At 49.0% G+C, this 19,708-nt stretch overlaps 4 protein-coding genes and 1 long non-coding RNA gene across 6 annotated transcripts; 2 read left to right on the top strand and 3 right to left on the bottom strand.

The window, feature by feature from the left end:
- Positions 1–819: 819 nt before the first annotated feature.
- Positions 820–2,204, bottom strand: LOC136768621 (RING finger protein 212B). Its single transcript, XM_066722901.1, has 5 exons — positions 2,078–2,204; positions 1,939–1,991; positions 1,756–1,830; positions 1,238–1,344; positions 820–1,126 (listed from the first exon to the last, which is right to left on the bottom strand). Exons 1-5 carry the CDS (start codon positions 2,175–2,177, stop codon positions 1,051–1,053), a joined length of 411 nt encoding a protein of 136 aa, XP_066578998.1. The 5' UTR covers positions 2,178–2,204; the 3' UTR covers positions 820–1,050.
- Positions 2,205–3,759: 1,555 nt separating this feature from the next.
- On the bottom strand, positions 3,760–6,406 carry cideb (cell death inducing DFFA like effector b). Its single transcript, XM_066722896.1, has 5 exons — positions 6,162–6,406; positions 5,824–5,938; positions 4,552–4,707; positions 4,175–4,365; positions 3,760–4,039 (listed from the first exon to the last, which is right to left on the bottom strand). Exons 1-5 carry the CDS (start codon positions 6,197–6,199, stop codon positions 3,883–3,885), a joined length of 657 nt encoding a protein of 218 aa, XP_066578993.1. The 5' UTR covers positions 6,200–6,406; the 3' UTR covers positions 3,760–3,882.
- tinf2 (TERF1 (TRF1)-interacting nuclear factor 2) lies at positions 5,936–12,613 on the top strand. 2 transcript variants are annotated; one of them, XM_066722893.1, is made up of 11 exons: positions 5,936–6,010; positions 6,874–6,960; positions 9,645–9,847; positions 9,944–10,042; positions 10,178–10,279; positions 10,392–10,502; positions 10,651–10,822; positions 11,016–11,868; positions 12,020–12,090; positions 12,173–12,255; positions 12,330–12,613. In XM_066722893.1, exons 2-11 carry the CDS (start codon positions 6,942–6,944, stop codon positions 12,429–12,431), a joined length of 1,815 nt encoding a protein of 604 aa, XP_066578990.1. In that variant the 5' UTR covers positions 5,936–6,010; positions 6,874–6,941; the 3' UTR covers positions 12,432–12,613. The 2 variants fall into 2 exon arrangements, with proteins under 2 accessions (XP_066578990.1, XP_066578989.1); XM_066722892.1 differs by lacking the exon at positions 5,936–6,010 and having other exon boundaries at positions 6,642–6,960.
- An 822-nt stretch (positions 12,614–13,435) lies between these two features.
- Positions 13,436–19,508, bottom strand: dhrs4 (dehydrogenase/reductase (SDR family) member 4). Its single transcript, XM_066722895.1, has 9 exons — positions 19,358–19,508; positions 15,052–15,178; positions 14,746–14,923; positions 14,563–14,664; positions 14,394–14,464; positions 14,145–14,196; positions 13,926–14,060; positions 13,758–13,813; positions 13,436–13,641 (listed from the first exon to the last, which is right to left on the bottom strand). Exons 2-9 carry the CDS (start codon positions 15,174–15,176, stop codon positions 13,527–13,529), a joined length of 834 nt encoding a protein of 277 aa, XP_066578992.1. The 5' UTR covers positions 15,177–15,178; positions 19,358–19,508; the 3' UTR covers positions 13,436–13,526.
- LOC136768620 (uncharacterized) lies at positions 16,549–19,041 on the top strand. The gene is made up of 5 exons (XR_010822007.1): positions 16,549–16,615; positions 17,046–17,103; positions 17,164–17,219; positions 17,904–17,959; positions 18,992–19,041. It is a non-coding gene; the product is annotated as an uncharacterized LOC136768620 (long non-coding RNA).
- Positions 19,509–19,708: the final 200 nt, after the last annotated feature.

Here is a 19,708-nt window from a genome sequence, read left to right as displayed (position 1 = left end):
AGTACTGTAAGTAATTCCTCTAGACGTGTCTGTGGGCCTGACTGACACTGTGGCACCGGCGGGGGTTGGGCTGGTGTAACAGTGGCGTGTAGTGGCGGTACCGCAGTGAGAGAGATAGGGGGCGTACCTGTACACTACTCCGCTGACAGCCGAGTTATTGGGCGTCCCTGTGCCGGAGACAGAACACACACAGGTCAACAGTACGGCACTACACTCAACTACACTCTTTGTCTTTACGTGCCTGTGCCGTACTCACTGAAGGCGGGCTCCGTGGGGGTGCTGTGCCTGGAGAGACTGATGTTGAAGGCAGGAGTCTGGGAGAGAGAGGGAGGGAGGGAGGGAGGAAGAGGGTTAATAAACACACAGTACAGAGAGAGAGAGAGGGAGAGAAGGAGACTCACAGTGTGTGCAGAACGTGTCGCCCTGTATCTCTCCAGGGACTCGATGGAGTTGGACCGGCTGGAAGAGAAGAGGAGCCGAATCACTCACCGCCTCTGACCTCTGATCCCATGGACTGGAGCTGGGGTCACCGGGGACCCTGATACCGGACTGAGTCTCTCTCTCTTACCTGACTGGGCAGCTGCTCTGCCTGGGGGTAACTGAAAGAGAGAGAGTGGCCGCTGCAGTCACTGAAATGGCTACAGTGACAACAGATACACAACCCAACTACTACTGGAATACTCGTACGTCCGGCACAAGGCCTGTCGCTCATACTAACACAGCGCTGCACCGGGGCGAGTTACCTGGCGAGGTTATGGCCACGGGGCGTGACTGCTGGTCACACCTTCAACACAAACAGGTGTTAATCATCATCATCATCAGCAGCAGCAGCGAGATCATCGGTCATGATTGCTGTACTTTTTAGTGTCTCTCACCTGTTTGATTGTAAAGGTCCAGGTGATGCCTGAGAGAGCAAGAGAGAGATTTCATACACTGACACACTGACTGACTAACTGACACACTGATGCCACACTGAGACACTGACACACTGACTGGACAGTACAGTACATTAGCACAGCACGGGGATGGGGGGCGTGTAAGCTGCAGACTTTATTCTATTCTCACCCCCCTCTGAGAAAGGAGCCTCTTCAACTCTGAGTTCTCCTTCCTGAGCTCAGAAATCTCCCTGAGAGAGAGGGAGAGAGAAACTGACACACTGACTGACTGGACATTAACACTGCACTGAGAGACAGAGAGAAGAGAGAGAGTCGGAGAGTCGCAGTCCAGTTCCTCTCACCTATGACTGGCCTTACACACCTCCTCCAGCCTCCTTTCCAGCTCGGAAGACTTGCGCTTGAAAAACGACAGAACTCTCACCATCTGCGTCTTCTGGAAGAGAGAGATCTGAGAGACAGGGAGAGGAGGGAGCCAACGGGGGTGAGAATGACGTATTATAAACCAGGACTTGTTCCGTTATTTTGGTAGATAGAGGGACACAGCTGCCTAGACAGACAGACAACAGACAGAGACATATAGGTAGGGAAAGATAGACTGAGCGTATTAGATAGACTGTCAAAACAGAAAGACATACACAGGCTGACAGAAACAGACAGGCAGGAACAGAGATGACAGAGGAAGAGAGACTGAGCTAAAGACACAGAGACAGAGCGTCAGAGAGAGAGAGGCAGAGAGACAGAGTCACAGACAGAGCTAAAGACACAGAGACAGAGAGACGGGGTCAGAGAGAAAGAGACAGAGACAGAGACAGGGCAGAGAGACAATCATAGAGAGAGACAGAGACACAGAGACAGTGACCTGGGTGAGGTGCTCCAGGCGATTCTGGGTCAGCTCCACTGTGTCCCTGAAATACACCTGCTCCTGGGCCTTCATCTGAATGAGAGAGAGAGGGGTAAACAAATAATGATCATAATAATAATGATGATGATAACAATAATAATAATGATAACAGTAGAGTGCTAGTAGTGTTGCTGATCTCACCTTGTCAGACAGCAGGAGGTATTTGCAGGGAGCGCCACACACTCCGCACTTCTCTACAGACAGACAGACAGACAGACAGTCAGTGCTCCCTCTTTGTGTGGCTGTCCTGTGTGTGCCAGTGCGCAGGCGCGCCGTGTACCTGGGCTGGCGCAGCTCTGGCAGCAGGTGTGGCCGCAGCTGGACACACACAGCCGGGCCGCCTCGGTGCGGAAACAGCGGTTACAGTGCAGCCAGTCCATCCCCCCGCCTGCTGCTGCTGTACACGTTTAAATACCAAATTAATTATGAAAAAAATAGATAATTCATGTCGGCTAAATGTACCGAAGGAGTGAGCGACTCAGCGGACTGAAAACGTTGTCGGTAACTTGGAAAAACAGCGGTACTGGAACTGATACAATGGCGTATAACTCAGAGAGAGAGAAACCGAGGTAAAGGGAGATAGAAGGAGAGGGAGAAGGAGAGGGAGAGGGAGAGGGAGAAGGAGAGGGAGAGGGAGAGGGAGAAGGAGAGGGAGAGGGAGAGGGAGAGGCCGCTCACACTCACCTTCCCGCCCAAAACCCAACTGCTCCCCGCGGCCGGGCTCGCCTCGCGCACGGGCTCACCCGGGGCCTTTCCTGCGCGGCACAGCGGGAGATCGGGCCGCCATCTTGGGTGGGAATAGACCAGCTCCCCAATGCGCTGTTAGTCTGGTACGCCAACACAGCGTGTTGGAGATGTGGTTCACGCAGCCCGGATACGGAGGGATATCAGAGCATCTGTGGGCCCGGGCGTGTCGCTTTGCTGTGCAGCTGTGAAAAGCGCTCATATCGTTATTTTAATTGTTGTATTTCTAGTTTCCTTCAACTCACCCGGGTCAGATTGGGGACGGACCCCGTGCTCAGGAGTTCACAGGGGACAGCGCCGCTGTGTTTGTAAGTTTACTACACTTTACCATATTTTTACTATGCTAGAACATTGCACAACATTTTACCACATTAGAACCATGCTACCTCACACTACACTTCACCATATTTTTACTATGATACATCACACTACATTTTACCACTTTTTTACCATGATACATCGCACTAAATTGTACCATATTTTTAAAATGGTACACTGTACAAAATTTTAACCAGTTTTACAAACTTTTTTTTTTCTTCCATTTTCTTATAATATTTGCATATTATAAAGGGGTCATGATGTAAAAACAGCTTCATTTCTCTTTGGGCTATTTCCACTTTATGATCACTTAATAATAATAATAATAATAATAATAATAATAATAATAATAATAGTAATGGGTGGCATGGTTAACACTACTGCCTCACAGCTCCAGGGTCCCAGGTTCGAGTCCTATCTGTGTGGAGTTTGCATGTTCTCCCCGTGTCTGCATGGGTTTTCTCCAGGCGCTCTGATTTCCTTCCACCGCTCAAAGACATGCGGGTTAGGTTGATTAGTCTCTCTACATTGCCCTGTGTGTGTGTGTGTTGCCCAGTGATGGACTGGCTTACCGTCCTGGGTGTATTCCTGACTTGCGCTCTATGCCTGCCTATGCCTACTGGATCCGGCTTCCCCACGACCCTCACCAGGATAAGCGGTTTCGAAAATGGATGGATAATAATAATAAATATAAAGTACTTACATGCTACTATGAATATAACTGCTATTACACTACGGCTACTATCCTACTTACTTTTACAGACTGATGCAACTACTCCTGACCTAAATTGTACTACTAATTAAATTACAAATGATCACTGGTGTTCATCTGCATACTACCACAAAAAATACATATCCAATAATATGTAATGCAAAAAGTAATGAGACATGCAGACGAAGTTTATTGAGATAATTTAAATTCTAATATTATCTTTATTGCTATTATTACATCAGATTTGCAGTCTTTGACACTGATAAGCTTTGGGGGTGGGGTCAGATAGGATGGCTATCCCATTGGTTGCTTCAGTTCCAATATTCCCTCGTGTGGGTGGGGCTGGGTGGGGCGTAGGTGGGCTGCCAGTGGTCAGCTCCCTCAATGACCCGGCGAATCAGGGCGGCTGATGTCATCAACAGGTGACCCATAGCCTGGAGGAGAGAGGAGCAGACACGGAGAACCTCCCTGGGAGAGAGAGACAGAGGGCTATCAATACAGACATACTGACTGGACACAAAACCGAGAGGTGGACAGACACACGGTCACACTGCCCGATGGTCTTTAACAATCAGACACACACACACACACACACACACTCACCTCAGCACTTTCTTGGGCCCCAAGCACTGGAAGTGTGCGCTGACAGAGTACAGGCCCTGGAAGGTGGCACGCACAGACAGGCTGCCAAATACGTCCCGTGGCGACATGCGATACAGGTCAAAGGTCACACTCGCAATGTCCTTTGTGTTCCGGCGCTTTTGATTGGAGGAGGCAAACGAGAGACCGCCCTTCTGAGAGAGAATGAAAATGAGAGACCATGTGTCAGTCAGTGTGCCAGTCAGTTAGTCAGTGTGTCAGTCAGTCAGTCAGTGCCTCAGTGTGTCAGTCAGTGTCTCTCTGTCAGTCAGTGTGTCAGTCTTCAGTAAGTGTGTCAGTCAGTCAGTCAGTCAGTGAGTCAGTCAGTGTGTTGCTCTTACCGTGTTGGGGGTCCAGTTCTGGCCAGGCTCCAGGACCATGAGCGTGGTGCCATCACTCAGTGAGAACAGGAAGTCATCACAGTCTACGCCTGTCCCGTCCTCCTCGCACACCACACTGAGCACTGCGGAGACACACAGACACAGGGCCAGTGCCGCCTGGACACAGACACATGGGTTAGTACACTGATACACTGAGTGACACACTGACTGACTGAATGACTGACTGACTGACACATGGATATTCTGACTGAAACTGAGTGACTGAAACATTCACTGACTTACTGACAGACTGACTGACTGACAAATACACTGACACACAGACATTCTGACTGACACACTGACTGACTGACTGACTGACACTGACTGACTGACAAATACACTGACACAGACATACTGACTGACAAATACACTGAGAGATATTCTGACTGACTGAATGACTGACTGACTGACATACACTGACACACAGACATTCTGACTGACACACTGACTGACTGACTGACACACTGACTGACTGACACACTGACTGACTCTCTGACTGACTGACACACTGACTGACTGACACACTGACTGACTGACTGACAAATACACTGACACACAGACATTCTGACTGACACACTGACTGAATGACTGACACACTGACTGACTGACACAATGACTGACTGACTGACTGACATACACTGACACACTGACATTCTGACTGACACACTGACTGACTGACTGACTGACACTGACTGACTGACAAATACACTGACACAGACATACTGACTGACAAATACACTGAGAGACATTCTGACTGACTGAATGACTGACTGACTGACATACACTGACACACAGACATTCTGACTGACACACTGACTGACTGACTGACACACTGACTGACTGACACACTGACTGACTCTCTGACTGACTGACACACTGACTGACTGACACACTGACTGACTGACTGACAAATACACTGACACACAGACATTCTGACTGACACACTGACTGAATGACTGACACACTGACTGACTGACACACTGACTGACTGACTGACAAATACACTGACACACAGACATTCTGACTGACACACTGACTGAATGACTGACACACTGACTGACTGACACAATGACTGACTGACTGACTGACATACACTGACACACTGACATTCTGACTGACACACTGACTGACTGACTGACTGACACACTGACACACTGACTGACTGACAAATACATTGACCCATGGATATTCTGACTGAAACACTGACTGACTGATACACTGACACTCCCTCACTCTTTCTTTCAGCTCCTCCAGCGTTGACGCAGTTATTCCCTTCTTGGTGCCGCGGTCATGGGCACAGACCCGGAATGGGCGCTGGGAGGGTGCCCATACCTTCCGAGAGACCGACCTGAGAGAGAGAGAGGGTTAATACAGACTGATTGGACACTACAGTATATTAACACTGCACCGAGAGAGAGAGGTAAGATTGAGAGAAAAGCAGAGAGGGACAGGGAGGCAGAGAAGGATAGAGGGAGATGGACAGGGTCAGGGGGGCAGAGGGAGGTCAGGGGTCGCTGGACTTCTGCGTTGGTTTGAGTCAGGACAGAAGCATCTCTGACTGTTCGTCTCACCTGATCAGCGATGATGACGTCGCTGACAGTTTCTCCATAGCTTAGCAGTCTCTCTCCGTGTCTCTCCCCTGTCCTTCTGATTGACCGTCCTCTCTGTGCGTCTCTGTCTCCGTGTCTCGGTCTCTCCGAATGTATGTCTCTCTCTGTGTATTTGTGTCTCGCTGTTTCTCTCTGTGTGTCTGTGTCTCTGTTTCTTTGTTTCTCTGTTCAAATGGACTTTAGCCCAGCTATCTGTGTGGCAGAGATTGGACTGAGCAAAGTCCCTCCTCTGTCTGTCTGTCTCTCTCTCTCTCTCTCTCTCTCTCTCTCTCTCCTTATCTCTCTGTTCTCTTTCTCATTGTTTCAATAACACACACGGCCCTTGTCATGTTGGGAATATGTGAAAATGTTGTTGACTGTCACACAGTTAGGGATTAACAAAGACAACTACAAAATCACAGAGAAGTCTGTTCTGATCGGTGAAGGAAAGGGAAGGCAGGACTACAATACCCAGCATGCACCGGTCCACATACAGGGGATGTTGTCATGATCTAGTGCATGTCCGGTGGCGGAGATGGCGGGAGTTCGGGAGTTCAGTTCGTGTGTTTGTTAGTTTTGTAAAGTGAATTCCGATCGCCGTGGTTAATGTTATTTGCATGATGATCGGATGCATTTTTAATAGCGTTTTATGTATTGTTTTTTAATGGCTGTGCTGGTGTTGTAACCGCGGTAGCTGCGGCTCTCATTTAAAGCAGACTGAGGTTTCCGGTGTTGTGTGTTGTATCAGCCCCGGACTGCGGGATGGACTCGGACCCGGAGGGTGAGCAGAACCGAGCCGCGATCGCCGATAGGGACGGGCTGGGAGTTGGTACTGAAACATTGGGGATCGGATTAGAGAGAGAGAGAGGGAGAGAGGGAGAGGGAGAGGGAGAGGGAGAGGGAGAGGGAGACCGAGTGCCTGGCTGGCTGGCTGATTTTCCTTCTTAGCTTTATCTTTCTCTCTCTTTTGTTTTAAAGTGTGTCTCACGTCTCGCTGTCTATCTTTGTGTCTCTGTGTTGGTGCCCCCCTCTGTGTCTTTCAGTGGTTGTGTTCCTGCATCGTATAATGTTCTCTAATGTAACAGTGTCCAGTCAGTGTGTCTGTATTAACCCTCTCTCTCTCAGTGCAGTGTTAATGTGCTGTAGTGTTCAGTGTGTCTGTATTAACCTTCTCTCTCTCAGTGCAGTGTTAATGTGCTGTAGTGTTCAGTCAGTGTGTCTGTATTAACCCTCTCTCTCTCAGTGCAGTGTTAATGTGCTGTAGTGTTCAGTCAGTGTGTCTGTATTAACCCTCTCTCTCTCAGTGCAGTGTTAATGTGCTGTAGTGTTCAGTCAGTCAGTGTGTCTGTATTAACCCTCTCTCTCAGTGCAGTGTTAATGTGCTGTAGTGTTCAGTCAGTGTGTCTGTATTAACCCTCTCTCTCTCTCAGTGCAGTGTTAATGTGCTGTAGTGTTCAGTCAGTGTGTCTGTATTAACCCTCTCTCTCTCAGTGCAGTGTTAATGTGCTGTAGTGTTCAGTCAGTGTGTCTGTATTAACCCTCTCTCTCTCAGTGCAGTGTTAATGTGCTGTAGTGTCCAGTCAGTGTGTCTGTATTAACCCTCTCTCTCTCAGTGCAGTGTTAATGTGCTGTAGTGTTCAGTGTGTCTGTATTAACCCTCTCTCTCTCAGTGCAGTGTTAATGTGCTGTAGTGTTCAGTGTGTCTGTATTAACCCTCTCTCTCTCAGTGCAGTGTTAATGTGCTGTAGTGTTCAGTCAGTGTGTCTGTATTAACCCTCTCTCTCAGTGCAGTGTTAATGTGCTGTAGTGTTCAGTCAGTGTGTCTGTATTAACCCTCTCTCTCTCAGTGCAGTGTTAATGTGCTGTAGTGTTCAGTCAGTCAGTGTCTGTATTAACCCTCTCTCTCAGTGCAGTGTTAATGTGCTGTAGTGTTCAGTGTGTCTGTATTAACCCTCTCTCTCTCAGTGCAGTGTTAATGTGCTGTAGTGTTCAGTCAGTCAGTGTGTCTGTATTAACCCTCTCTCTCTCAGTGCAGTGTTAATGTGCTGTAGTGTTCAGTCAGTGTCTGTATTAACCCTCTCTCTCTCAGTGCAGTGTTAATGTGCTGTAGTGTTCAGTCAGTGTCTGTATTAACCCTCTCTCTCTCAGTGCAGTGTTAATGTGCTGTAGTGTTCAGTGTGTCTGTATTAACCCTCTCTCTCTCAGTGCAGTGTTAATGTGCTGTAGTGTTCAGTCAGTGTGTCTGTATTAACCCTCTCTCTCTCAGTGCAGTGTTAATGTGCTGTAGTGTTCAGTGTGTCTGTATTAACCCTCTCTCTCTCAGTGCAGTGTTAATGTGCTGTAGTGTTCAGTCAGTCAGTGTGTCTGTATTAACCCTCTCTCTCTCAGTGCAGTGTTAATGTGCTGTAGTGTTCAGTCAGTCAGTGTGTCTGTATTAACCCTCTCTCTCAGTGCAGTGTTAATGTGCTGTAGTGTTCAGTCAGTCAGTGTGTCTGTATTAACCCTCTCTCTCTCAGTGCAGTGTTAATGTGCTGTAGTGTTCAGTCAGTGTCTGTATTAACCCCCTCTCTCTCAGTGCAGTGTTAATGTGCTGTAGTGTTCAGTCAGTCAGTGTGTCTGTATTAACCCTCTCTCTCAGTGCAGTGTTAATGTGCTGTAGTGTTCAGTCAGTCAGTGTGTCTGTATTAACCCTCTCTCTCTCAGTGCAGTGTTAATGTGCTGTAGTGTTCAGTCAGTGTCTGTATTAACCCCCTCTCTCTCAGTGCAGTGTTAATGTGCTGTAGTGTTCAGTCAGTCAGTGTGTCTGCATTAACCCTCTCTCTCAGTGCAGTGTTAATGTGCTGTAGTGTTCAGTCAGTCAGTGTGTCTGTATTAACCCTCTCTCTCTCAGTGCAGTGTTAATGTGCTGTAGTGTTCAGTCAGTCAGTGTGTCTGCATTAACCCTCTCTCTCTCTCAGTGCAGTGTTAATGTGCTGTAGTGTTCAGTCAGTGTCTGTATTAACCCCCTCTCTCTCAGTGCAGTGTTAATGTGCTGTAGTGTTCAGTCAGTCAGTGTGTCTGTATTAACCCTCTCTCTCAGTGCAGTGTTAATGTGCTGTAGTGTTCAGTCAGTCAGTGTGTCTGTATTAACCCTCTCTCTCTCAGTGCAGTGTTAATGTGCTGTAGTGTTCAGTCAGTGTCTGTATTAACCCCCTCTCTCTCAGTGCAGTGTTAATGTGCTGTAGTGTTCAGTCAGTCAGTGTGTCTGCATTAACCCTCTCTCTCAGTGCAGTGTTAATGTGCTGTAGTGTTCAGTCAGTCAGTGTCTGTATTAACCCTCTCTCTCTCAGTGCAGTGTTAATGTGCTGTAGTGTTCAGTCAGTCAGTGTGTCTGTATTAACCCTCTCTCTCTCAGTGCAGTGTTAATGTGCTGTAGTGTTCAGTCAGTCAGTGTGTCTGCATTAACCCTCTCTCTCTGTCTCTCAGCTCCCTCCCTTTCCCTGGACGCCCTGCGTCTCCTGGCCCCGCCCCTGCGCCTGATTTCTGCAGCAGTTTGGACGGCTGTGCGGCGACGAGACGTGGTGCATTATGGGAAGGTGGCCGACCTGGTGACTGCAGTAAGGGAGACGACCCCTGACCTCCTGACCTACAGACACACTGCCAAACTGACCCTGGGGCTGAGAGCCAGGGTAAGAGAGAGGGGGGAACACACTGACTGAGAGAGAAACCCCAGTTATGGCATGTTGCACTGTGTTGTAGTGTGTAAACCCTGTGTTGTCTGTCAGGTGATCGTGGGGATGCTGGTCTCCGGGGCGCCGTTGGAAGAGATCTCCTCCGAGCTCGACAAGTTCGTGCCGCCCAAGAGCCAACCGTCCGCCAACGGGGTGAGTGATGTTACCATCTGTGTAGTTCAGTAACGACACAGTAAATAATGATCCAGCTCACTGCATAGTCAGTGCAGTATTATATTTATTATAACAACACTGTCTCTGTTTGCGTTTCTGTGTGTGTTTCTGTAGGCGGTGAAGAAGGACAGGAAGGTGCAGCAGTCAGTGCAGAATTTCCGTCAGCTTGTTAGCACTCTGCTTGACGAGCCATTGCTCCGGCAGCAGTTCATACAGGTATGCACCCGAGTCCGTCTCTCTCTCTGTGTCTCTTTGTGTCTGTGCATTGCTGTATGCTGTTGACGGTGTGTGGTGTTGTGCTGACCGTGTTGTTTGTTGTATTGTGTAGGACAGTCTCCCAGTGCAGTATGGGGACGAGTTCGACACCGCACTGGAGAGACTGGTGTGGGAGTTCATTGTCAGGCTGGACCAGCTGTTACCCGTCCCCTCGCTCAAACAGGTATAGAGAGAGAGCAGAAAGGGAGAGAGTCTCTGTTTCGAGTACTGTAGAGTCCTATCAGTCCTCTCTCCCAGTGCAGTGTTATTGTACTGTAGTGTCCCACCAGCCAGTCTGTACTGTATTAACTCCCGACCCCTCTCTCTCTCAGACAGTGTCGTTACTCAGCGCTGCCCCCTGTGTGTGGGAGGACTCTCTGCGCCTGGCTCAGCCCCAGCTGCTGCACAACCTGCTGCAGCACCACAGAGAGCTGGGGCACCTAGAGCAGCTCTCTCACTCACCAGGAGGACCAACACCCAGCCACTCTACCGGCGATCTCTATGGTATGTGATGTACACCTTCACAACAGAGAGAGAGAGGGTCTCTTTTTCCCTCTCTCTTTCTGTCCCTCTCCTGATCTCTCGTTCTTTCTCTCGCAGAGCAAGTGTTAACATACTGTAGTGTCCAATCAATCAATCAATCAATCAGTGTCTATATTAACCCCCTTCCCTCTCTCTCTCTCTCTCTCTTTCTCAGACTCTCAGGGAGACTCCATACTCTCCTCTCTCTCCAGTTTTGTCCAGCAACCAAACACAGAAGGCAATGAATTAGGGCCCAGCCCCGTCTACACGAGCACCCACTGGCCCGACACGGCAGCCAATCGCAGAGCAGATGATAGCCAAGCCCCGCCTGCCACGAGAACCAGGAGCAAGGCCACGCCCTCTCAGTCAAGCGCAAGGAAGAGGGCGGTGACAGTCAGTCGGGCTCTCACAGGGGACAGGGAGAGACGAGGGAGCCAGGAGAAGGGGGTGAGGAGGAGAGGGGGGGAAGTGGGAGAGACAGGGGTGAGGAGGAGGAGTGCGCGTCAGAGGGTGTGTGCGTCGGAGGGAAGGATAGGGAGGGAGAGAGGCTGCAGGAGTGTGGAGAGAAGGGGGGAGGAGAAGGAGAGAGGGGCGATGTTCTATTGGAGTGACAAAGGGAGAGGGAGGAGGAGGGAGGCGGGGAAAGTGAGGTGGAAAGACAGAGGGAGGCAGAGCCAGAGCGAGAGGAGGGCGACCCGGAGCAGCCAGAGAGCCGGGCTGGGGGACTCCGCCGGCGTCCAGGAAGGGGTGGGACCTCTCGATCTGAAGGCCCGCTTCCTGGTGACTTCCTGTCTGCACAGCCAGCCCCGAGTGGTGATTCGCCGGCTGAGCTTCCCGACTCCGCCCCTTCCTGTGTCCACACCGCAGCACTCCCCGGTGAAGCTGGACGACCCGCCCGCCTCCAGGAGGCAGGAGGAGGAGACGCCCGTCCGGAGGGTGGTGACCCGGAAGAGGAAGCTGAGCGCCCCCCTGACGATCTCTCCGAGGCGACGGGCCTTGATGTCGTCGTTGGGGTCCGGGGAGAAAGAGTGAGTGAGACAGACTTACGGGGCAGCCCGAGAGATGCAAAGTGACAGACAAACTGATGGATAGATTGCGAAAGACAGAGAATGACACATACGGCACAGGCTGGCAGCTCAGCATGTGCGTTGACTGACCCTGTCCTGTCACTTCCTGCAGGAACTACACTGACGTCCTTGAGGAAACGGGAAGCGTGTCCCCAGCCATCAGTCCCGTGAAAACACAGCCAGGTGAGTAAGGGCTCCTACTGACACTCGCCTCCATTTCTCTCCCCCTGTCAGTCTGTATTGATCCTCTCTCTCTCTCTCTCAGCGAGGCCTCTGCTCTCTATTGAGCCGACCGATGACATCATTCTGGATTCAGAAGACGAAGAAACCAAGAATTTTAAATGTAAAGTGAGTATCTGTACAGGCTGGGAATGTGCAATGTGTGTGTGTGTGTATATTAACCCCTCCTCTCTCTGTCCTAGTTGTTTACGGAGCAGTACCACAGAACCAAATACAACACCTTCATCCCAACGCTGCGGGAGTTCCTGCAGCCCGGCCTGGGAGACAGAACTGTGGCCTGCTGACCCCTCTGAGCACCGCAGGCGATGGGAGGGAGGGCAGAGACAGAGAGAGTGTGTGTGTGTGTGGCAGTGCGTGTGTTTGTGTCTGGAAGTGTGCGCGCGTGGTCAGTCTGTGTGTGTCTGTATTTTGGATATTAACACAACATACCTGTACAGAGATGTATACAATAAAGTCGTCAGTATTACCTGCAGCGTCCCTGTCGGTTTTTGCGGTTCTCGCCATGTGTCTAACCCGTCTCTCTCTGCTTTAATACCGGAATCGAGAGATTCAGTGGCAAAATATTTTGTGGTCTGACAAAACTAAAATTCTTCGCCCTAAATGCAAAACGTTAACTGTGGCGCAAACCCAACACAGCGCATCCCAAAACCCCATCCCTACTGTGTAGTGTGAAGCATCATGTTCTGGGGATGTTTCTCAGAGCCAGAGACTGGGGCACTTGTCAGGATAGAAGGGAAAATGAATGGAGCAAAGCACAGGAAAGCTGAAGTTCACTTTTCAGCATAATGATGACCCGAAGCACTCAGCCAGAACTACACTGGAGTGACTAAAGAACAAAAAGTAAATGTTCCTGTGTGGCCCAGACTTAAATCCAATCAGAAAGGTGTGGCATGACTTGAAGATTACTGTCCAAAAACCCTTCCCAAGGAACTTGACAGAGCTTGAATGGTTTTGTAAAGACGAATGGACAAATATTGCCAAATCTAGGTGTGTAAAGCTGGCAGAGATCCATCCCAACAGACTCATAGCTGTAACTGCTGCCAAAGGGGTTTCCACATAGTATTAACTCAGGGGTGGAGACATGCCCAATGATATTTCTGTTTTGTATTTTTAATATTTTTATACAGTGAGGCATAGGGTGAGTATTTTTTCCACTTACCTATACATTTAAATGCATGAAACTGAGATGCACAATGAAAAAAGTACTAGTAGACATTAACCCATCTCTGTCACACTTTCTGTATTAACTCTGTCTTGTTTCTGTGTTGACACTCACTCTCACTCAGTCTGTATGAAAACTGGTCAGTTTATTGAAACTGCTCTTGACAATGTGACACTATTGTACAACACTAAGGGAGGGAAATCTCTCTCGCTCTCTCTCACAGTCTGCAGTTCATCCCTCCGGCCACAGGGATCGTCTCTCCGGTGATGAACGCCGCGTCGCTGGAGCACAGGAACGCCACCACCCCACCCACATCCTCCGGCACCCCCAGCCTGAGAGAGAGGGAGGAGTGGGGGGTCAACACAGACACAGTGTTGCTCTGTGACTTGACTGGTGCACTCTACTGTCTCTGCTATTGCACTATTATTATTATTATTATTATTATTACCGTTTGATGCTCTGCTGTTTCAGGAACTCTTCTGCGACGTCTTCGTTCTTCCATATCTACAGAGAGACGGACAGGTCATTGCTCCGTGTCACTACAGACTGGTGCACTGTAGTATTCACACACTGTTGATCACGCATGGGAACGCCGCCCTGCCCTCCTCTCCCTCACCGCCGAGCTGAACCGGGTCTTGATCAGTCCAGGGGCCACACAGTTGACCCGGATGTTGTAGGGCGAGAGTTCAGGGGTCAGCGCTTTGGTGAGGCCCAGCAGAGCCGTCTTACTGACACTGTATGGGCCCAGACCCTGGATGGAGGGAGAGGAAGGGTTTAATACAGAGAATCTAGTCTGATCTTGCCATCTCCCTCTTTTTCTCTCTCCCTCTCTCACCGTGAACGGTTGATATCCAGCGATGGACGCTATGAACACGATGGACCCGCCCCTGCAGCAAACAGACCAATGACAGCGCAGGATCAGGTACACGCCCACACCACCACCACTGTCACATGGTGCACCAATCACGGCACAGACTCGAGTACACGCCGACACCATTTTCTTCTCACCTCCCCCTTTCCTTTCTCTCCCTCTCACCCTCCCTCCCTCCCTTCTTCACTCCATCCCCCTCTCTCTCCCTCTCACCCTCTCTTCTCCATGTGAGGCACAACCAGTTTGGTCAGGAAGAAGGCCGTCTTCACATTGATGTCCATAATCTGATTAAACAAGCAAACACAACACAAGACAACAGTTACGTATGATGGCACTCTGAAACGTTTAAACTGGGAACGTTGGTTAAATGTCGAAAGCCCACCTTGTCCCAGGCGTCCTCCCCGCAGTCCAGCATGTGGCCGAAGAAGGGATTGACAGCAGCGTTGGAGACGAGGATATCAACCCCGCCGAACTGCTGCACTGTCTGGAGTAACGCACAGTGTCACAACACCACAACACCACCGCAACAAAACACGACACGACACGCGGTCTGTCTGTGTCTCACCGCAGTGACCAGGCAGTCTCTGTGCTCTGCGTCGCCCACGTTGCACACCGTCCCGCTCACACTGAGGTTCTCGGAGCGCAGCTGCTTCACAGCCCTCTCCACGTTCTCCTCCTTGCGGCTGCTCACCATGACGCTGGCCCCACGCTGCGCCAACGATCGCGCCGCCGCCAGACCGATCCTGCGGGAGACAGAGTGACTGGAGTTGGGGGGCTGGAGCAGTGCGCGACAGGGAAACAAAGCTGTGTGTGTGTCAGTCTGTCAATCTGTGTGTACGAGAGTGTGTTTGTGTGTAATTCAGCCTCTTACCCATCTGTGGACGCGGTTACTATTGCGACCTTCCCTGATAGACTGCCCTGTGACATCATCCTCCTCGCCTGCGTCTGATTGGACAAGAGTCGCCTCCCTGTGAGGCCAGCAGATCTCAAAAACATCACTGAGAGAGAGAGAGAGACACTGACTGACTGAACACTACAGCACATTAACACTGCACTGAGAGAGAGAGGGGTAATACAGACACACTGAACACTACAGCACATTAACACTGCACTGAGAGAGAGAGGGGTAATACAGACACACTGACTGAACACTACAGCACATTAACACTGCACTGAGAGAGAGAGGGTTAATACAGACACGCTGACTGAACACTACAGCACATTAACACTGCACTGAGAGAGAGAGGGGTAATACAGACACACTGAACACTACAGCACATTAACACTGCACTGAGAGAGAGAGGGGTAATACAGACACACTGAACACTACAGCACATTAACACTGCACTGAGAGAGAGAGGGTTAATACAGACACACTGAACACTACAGCACATTAACACTGCACTGAGAGAGAGAGGGTTAATACAGACACACTGACTGAACACTACAGCACATTAACACTGCACTGAGAGAGAGAGGGTTAATACAGACACACTGAACACTACAGCACATTAACACTGCACTGAGAGAGAGAGGGTTAATACAGACACACTGACTGACTGAACACTACAGCACATTAACACTGCACTGAGAGAGAGAGGGTTAATACAGACACACTGACTGACTGAACACTACAGCACATTAACACTGCACTGAGAGAGAGAGGGTTAATACAGACACACTGACTGAACACTACAGCACATTAACACTGCACTGAGAGAGAGGGTTAATACAGACACACTGGACACTACAGCACATTAACACTGCACTGAGAGAGAGGGTTAATACAGACACACTGACTGACTGAACACTACAGCACATTAACACTGCACTGAGAGAGGGTTAATACAGACACACTGACTGACTGAACACTACAGCACATTAACACTGCACTGAGAGAGAGAGGGTTAATACAGACACACTGACTGACTGAACACTACAGCACATTAACACTGCACTGAGAGAGAGAGGGTTAATACAGACACACTGAACACTACAGCACATTAACACTGCACTGAGAGAGAGAGGGTTAATACAGACACACTGGACACTACAGCACATTAACACTGCACTGAGAGAGAGGGTTAATACAGACACACTGACTGAACACTACACCCCATTAACACTGCACTGAGAGAGAGAGGGTTAATACAGACACTGACTGAACACTACAGCACATTAACACTGCACTGAGAGAGAGAGGGTTAATACAGACACACTGACTGAACACTACACCCCATTAACACTGCACTGAGAGAGAGAGGGTTAATACAGACACTGACTGAACACTACAGCACATTAACACTGCACTGAGAGAGAGAGGGTTAATACAGACACACTGAACACTACAGCACATTAACACTGCACTGAGAGAGAGAGGGTTAATACAGACACACTGGACACTACAGCACATTAACACTGCACTGAGAGAGAGGGTTAATACAGACACACTGACTGACTGAACACTACAGCACATTAACACTGCACTGAGAGAGAGAGGGTTAATACAGACACACTGACTGACTGAACACTACAGCACATTAACACTGACCTGAGAGAGAGAGGGTTAATACAGACACACTGAACACTACAGCACATTAACACTGCACTGAGAGAGAGAGGGTTAATACAGACACACTGACTGAACACTACAGCACATTAACACTGCACTGAGAGAGAGAGGGTTAATACAGACACACTGACTGAACACTACAGCACATTAACACTGCACTGAGAGAGAGAGGGGTAATACAGACACACTGACTGAACACTACAGCACATTAACACTGCACTGAGAGAGAGAGGGTTAATACAGACACACTGACTGAACACTACAGCACATTAACACTGCACTGAGAGAGAGAGGGTTAATACAGACACACTGGACACTACAGCACATTAACACTGCACTGAGAGAGAGAGGGTTAATACAGACACACTGACTGAACACTACAGCACATTAACACTGCACTGAGAGAGAGAGGGTTAATACAGACACACTGGACACTACAGCACATTAACACTGCACTGAGAGAGAGGGTTAATACAGACACACTGACTGAACACTACAGCACATTAACACTGCACTCAGAGAGAGAGGGTTAATACAGACACTGACTGAACACTACAGCACATTAACACTGCACTGAGAGAGAGAGGGTTAATACAGACACACTGAACACTACAGCACATTAACACTGCACTGAGAGAGAGGGTTAATACAGACACACTGACTGACTGAACACTACAGCACATTAACACTGCACTGAGAGAGGGTTAATACAGACACACTGACTGAACACTACAGCACATTAACACTGCACTGAGAGAGAGAGGGTTAATACAGACACACTGACTGAACACTACAGCACATTAACACTGCACTGAGAGAGAGAGGGTTAATACAGACACACTGACTGAACACTACAGCACATTAACACTGCACTGAGAGAGAGAGGGTTAATACAGACACACTGAACACTACAGCACATTAACACTGCACTGAGAGAGAGAGGGTTAATACAGACACACTGACTGAACACTACAGCACATTAACACTGCACTGAGAGAGAGGGTTAATACAGACACACTGGACTGAGAGAGAGGGTTAATACAGACACACTGACTGAACACTACACCCCATTAACACTGCACTGAGAGAGAGAGGGTTAATACAGACACTGACTGAACACTACAGCACATTAACACTGCACTGAGAGAGAGGGTTAATACAGACACACTGGACACTACAGCACATTAACACTGCACTGAGAGAGAGGGTTAATACAGACACACTGACTGACTGAACACTACAGCACATTAACACTGACCTGAGAGAGAGAGGGTTAATACAGACACACTGAACACTACAGCACATTAACACTGCACTGAGAGAGAGAGGGTTAATACAGACACACTGACTGAACACTACAGCACATTAACACTGCACTGAGAGAGAGAGGGTTAATACAGACACACTGACTGAACACTACAGCACATTAACACTGCACTGAGAGAGAGAGGGGTAATACAGACACACTGACTGAACACTACAGCACATTAACACTGCACTGAGAGAGAGAGGGTTAATACAGACACACTGACTGAACACTACAGCACATTAACACTGCACTGAGAGAGAGGGTTAATACAGACACACTGACTGACTGAACACTACAGCACATTAACACTGCACTGAGAGAGAGAGGGTTAATACAGACACACTGACTGACTGAACACTACAGCACATTAACACTGCACTGAGAGAGAGAGGGTTAATACAGACACACTGACTGACTGAACACTACAGCACATTAACACTGACCTGAGAGAGAGAGGGTTAATACAGACACACTGAACACTACAGCACATTAACACTGCACTGAGAGAGAGAGGGTTAATACAGACACACTGACTGAACACTACAGCACATTAACACTGCACTGAGAGAGAGAGGGTTAATACAGACACACTGACTGAACACTACAGCACATTAACACTGCACTGAGAGAGAGAGGGGTAATACAGACACACTGACTGAACACTACAGCACATTAACACTGCACTGAGAGAGAGAGGGTTAATACAGACACACTGACTGAACACTACAGCACATTAACACTGCACTGAGAGAGAGAGGGTTAATACAGACACACTGAACACTACAGCACATTAACACTGCACTGAGAGAGAGAGGGTTAATACAGACACACTGACTGAACACTACAGCACATTAACACTGCACTGAGAGAGAGAGGGTTAATACAGACACTGAACACTACAGCACATTAACACTGCACTGAGAGAGAGAGGGTTAATACAGACACACTGGACACTACAGCACATTAACACTGCACTGAGAGAGAGAGGGTTAATACAGACACACTGACTGACTGGACACTACAGCACATTAACACTGCACTGAGAGAGAGAGGGTTAATACAGACACACTGACTGGACACTACAGCACATTAACACTGCACTGAGAGAGAGGGAGGGTTAGTGAGTTATTATGTAGGTAAAAGGTACCTTGTTCTAAACTGAAAACTGAAAAGAAACTGACGGGACACAATATCATCTTACACAATGATACAATTACGCTGTAGTTAATGTTGTGTTATCTGACACAAGCATTTTGCATTAATTGTGTGCAGTGCGTTATTACAACACACACTCACCCGTCCCGCTGCCACCTGCAGAGTGAACTTATCTCTCAGTCGTTCAAATCAAACTGCACGATGTTAAAAAACAGTATAGTTATACAGGCCATAGTGCAACCCACACCCGGCCGAAACAGACGCCATCTTGGCTCCACACCACAGGGCCGGGGTGTCGCTCGTTCCAGCGCTGCGTAAGAGCCGTAATGGAGGCCTCCGACAAGCCAGTTTCTCGCCTGCTGGTTTGCCGGAACTGTTGGACTTGTGAAGGAAGTCAAGGTCAGGGGGAGGAGTTTCCTCGACATTTTAGAGATGAAGTCTCTGGAGTGGGAACGGACTTGAAGATAGTGAGGGGCGATTGCAAACAGTACA

Source organism: Amia ocellicauda, chromosome 14, assembly GCF_036373705.1.
Source record: "Amia ocellicauda isolate fAmiCal2 chromosome 14, fAmiCal2.hap1, whole genome shotgun sequence".
NCBI lineage: Eukaryota > Metazoa > Chordata > Actinopteri > Amiiformes > Amiidae > Amia > Amia ocellicauda.
This window is presented reverse-complemented; position numbering and strand designations above follow the sequence as displayed.

Excerpts from the sequence above, each read along its gene's own strand:
- LOC136768621 (XM_066722901.1), bottom strand. The coding sequence starts at position 2,177 with ATGGACTGGCTGCACTGTAACCGCTGTTTCCGCACCGAGGCGGCCCGG. Across the intron at positions 1,831-1,938 it reads ACCTCCTGCTGTCTGACAAG|ATGAAGGCCCAGGAGCAGGT; the intron begins GTGAGATCAGCA and ends TCTCTCATTCAG. Across the intron at positions 1,127-1,237 it reads GTGTGTAAGGCCAGTCATAG|GGAGATTTCTGAGCTCAGGA; the intron begins GTGAGAGGAACT and ends CCTCTCTCTCAG.
- cideb (XM_066722896.1), bottom strand. The coding sequence starts at position 6,199 with ATGGAGAAACTGTCAGCGACGTCATCATCGCTGATCAG. Across the intron at positions 4,708-5,823 it reads TGGAGGAGCTGAAAGAAAGA|GCGGCACTGGCCCTGTGTCT; the intron begins GTGAGGGAGTGT and ends GTCTGTGTCCAG. Across the intron at positions 4,040-4,174 it reads GGGCCCAAGAAAGTGCTGAG|GGAGGTTCTCCGTGTCTGCT; the intron begins GTGAGTGTGTGT and ends TCTCTCTCCCAG.
- tinf2 (XM_066722893.1), top strand. Across the intron at positions 9,848-9,943 it reads CCCTGGGGCTGAGAGCCAGG|GTGATCGTGGGGATGCTGGT; the intron begins GTAAGAGAGAGG and ends GTTGTCTGTCAG. Across the intron at positions 10,043-10,177 it reads GCCAACCGTCCGCCAACGGG|GCGGTGAAGAAGGACAGGAA; the intron begins GTGAGTGATGTT and ends GTGTTTCTGTAG.
- dhrs4 (XM_066722895.1), bottom strand. The coding sequence starts at position 15,176 with ATGTTTTTGAGATCTGCTGGCCTCACAGGGAGGCGACTCTTGTCCAAT. Across the intron at positions 14,665-14,745 it reads GAGACTGCCTGGTCACTGCG|ACAGTGCAGCAGTTCGGCGG; the intron begins GTGAGACACAGA and ends GCGTTACTCCAG. Across the intron at positions 13,642-13,757 it reads AAACAGCAGAGCATCAAACG|GCTGGGGGTGCCGGAGGATG; the intron begins GTAATAATAATA and ends CCTCTCTCTCAG.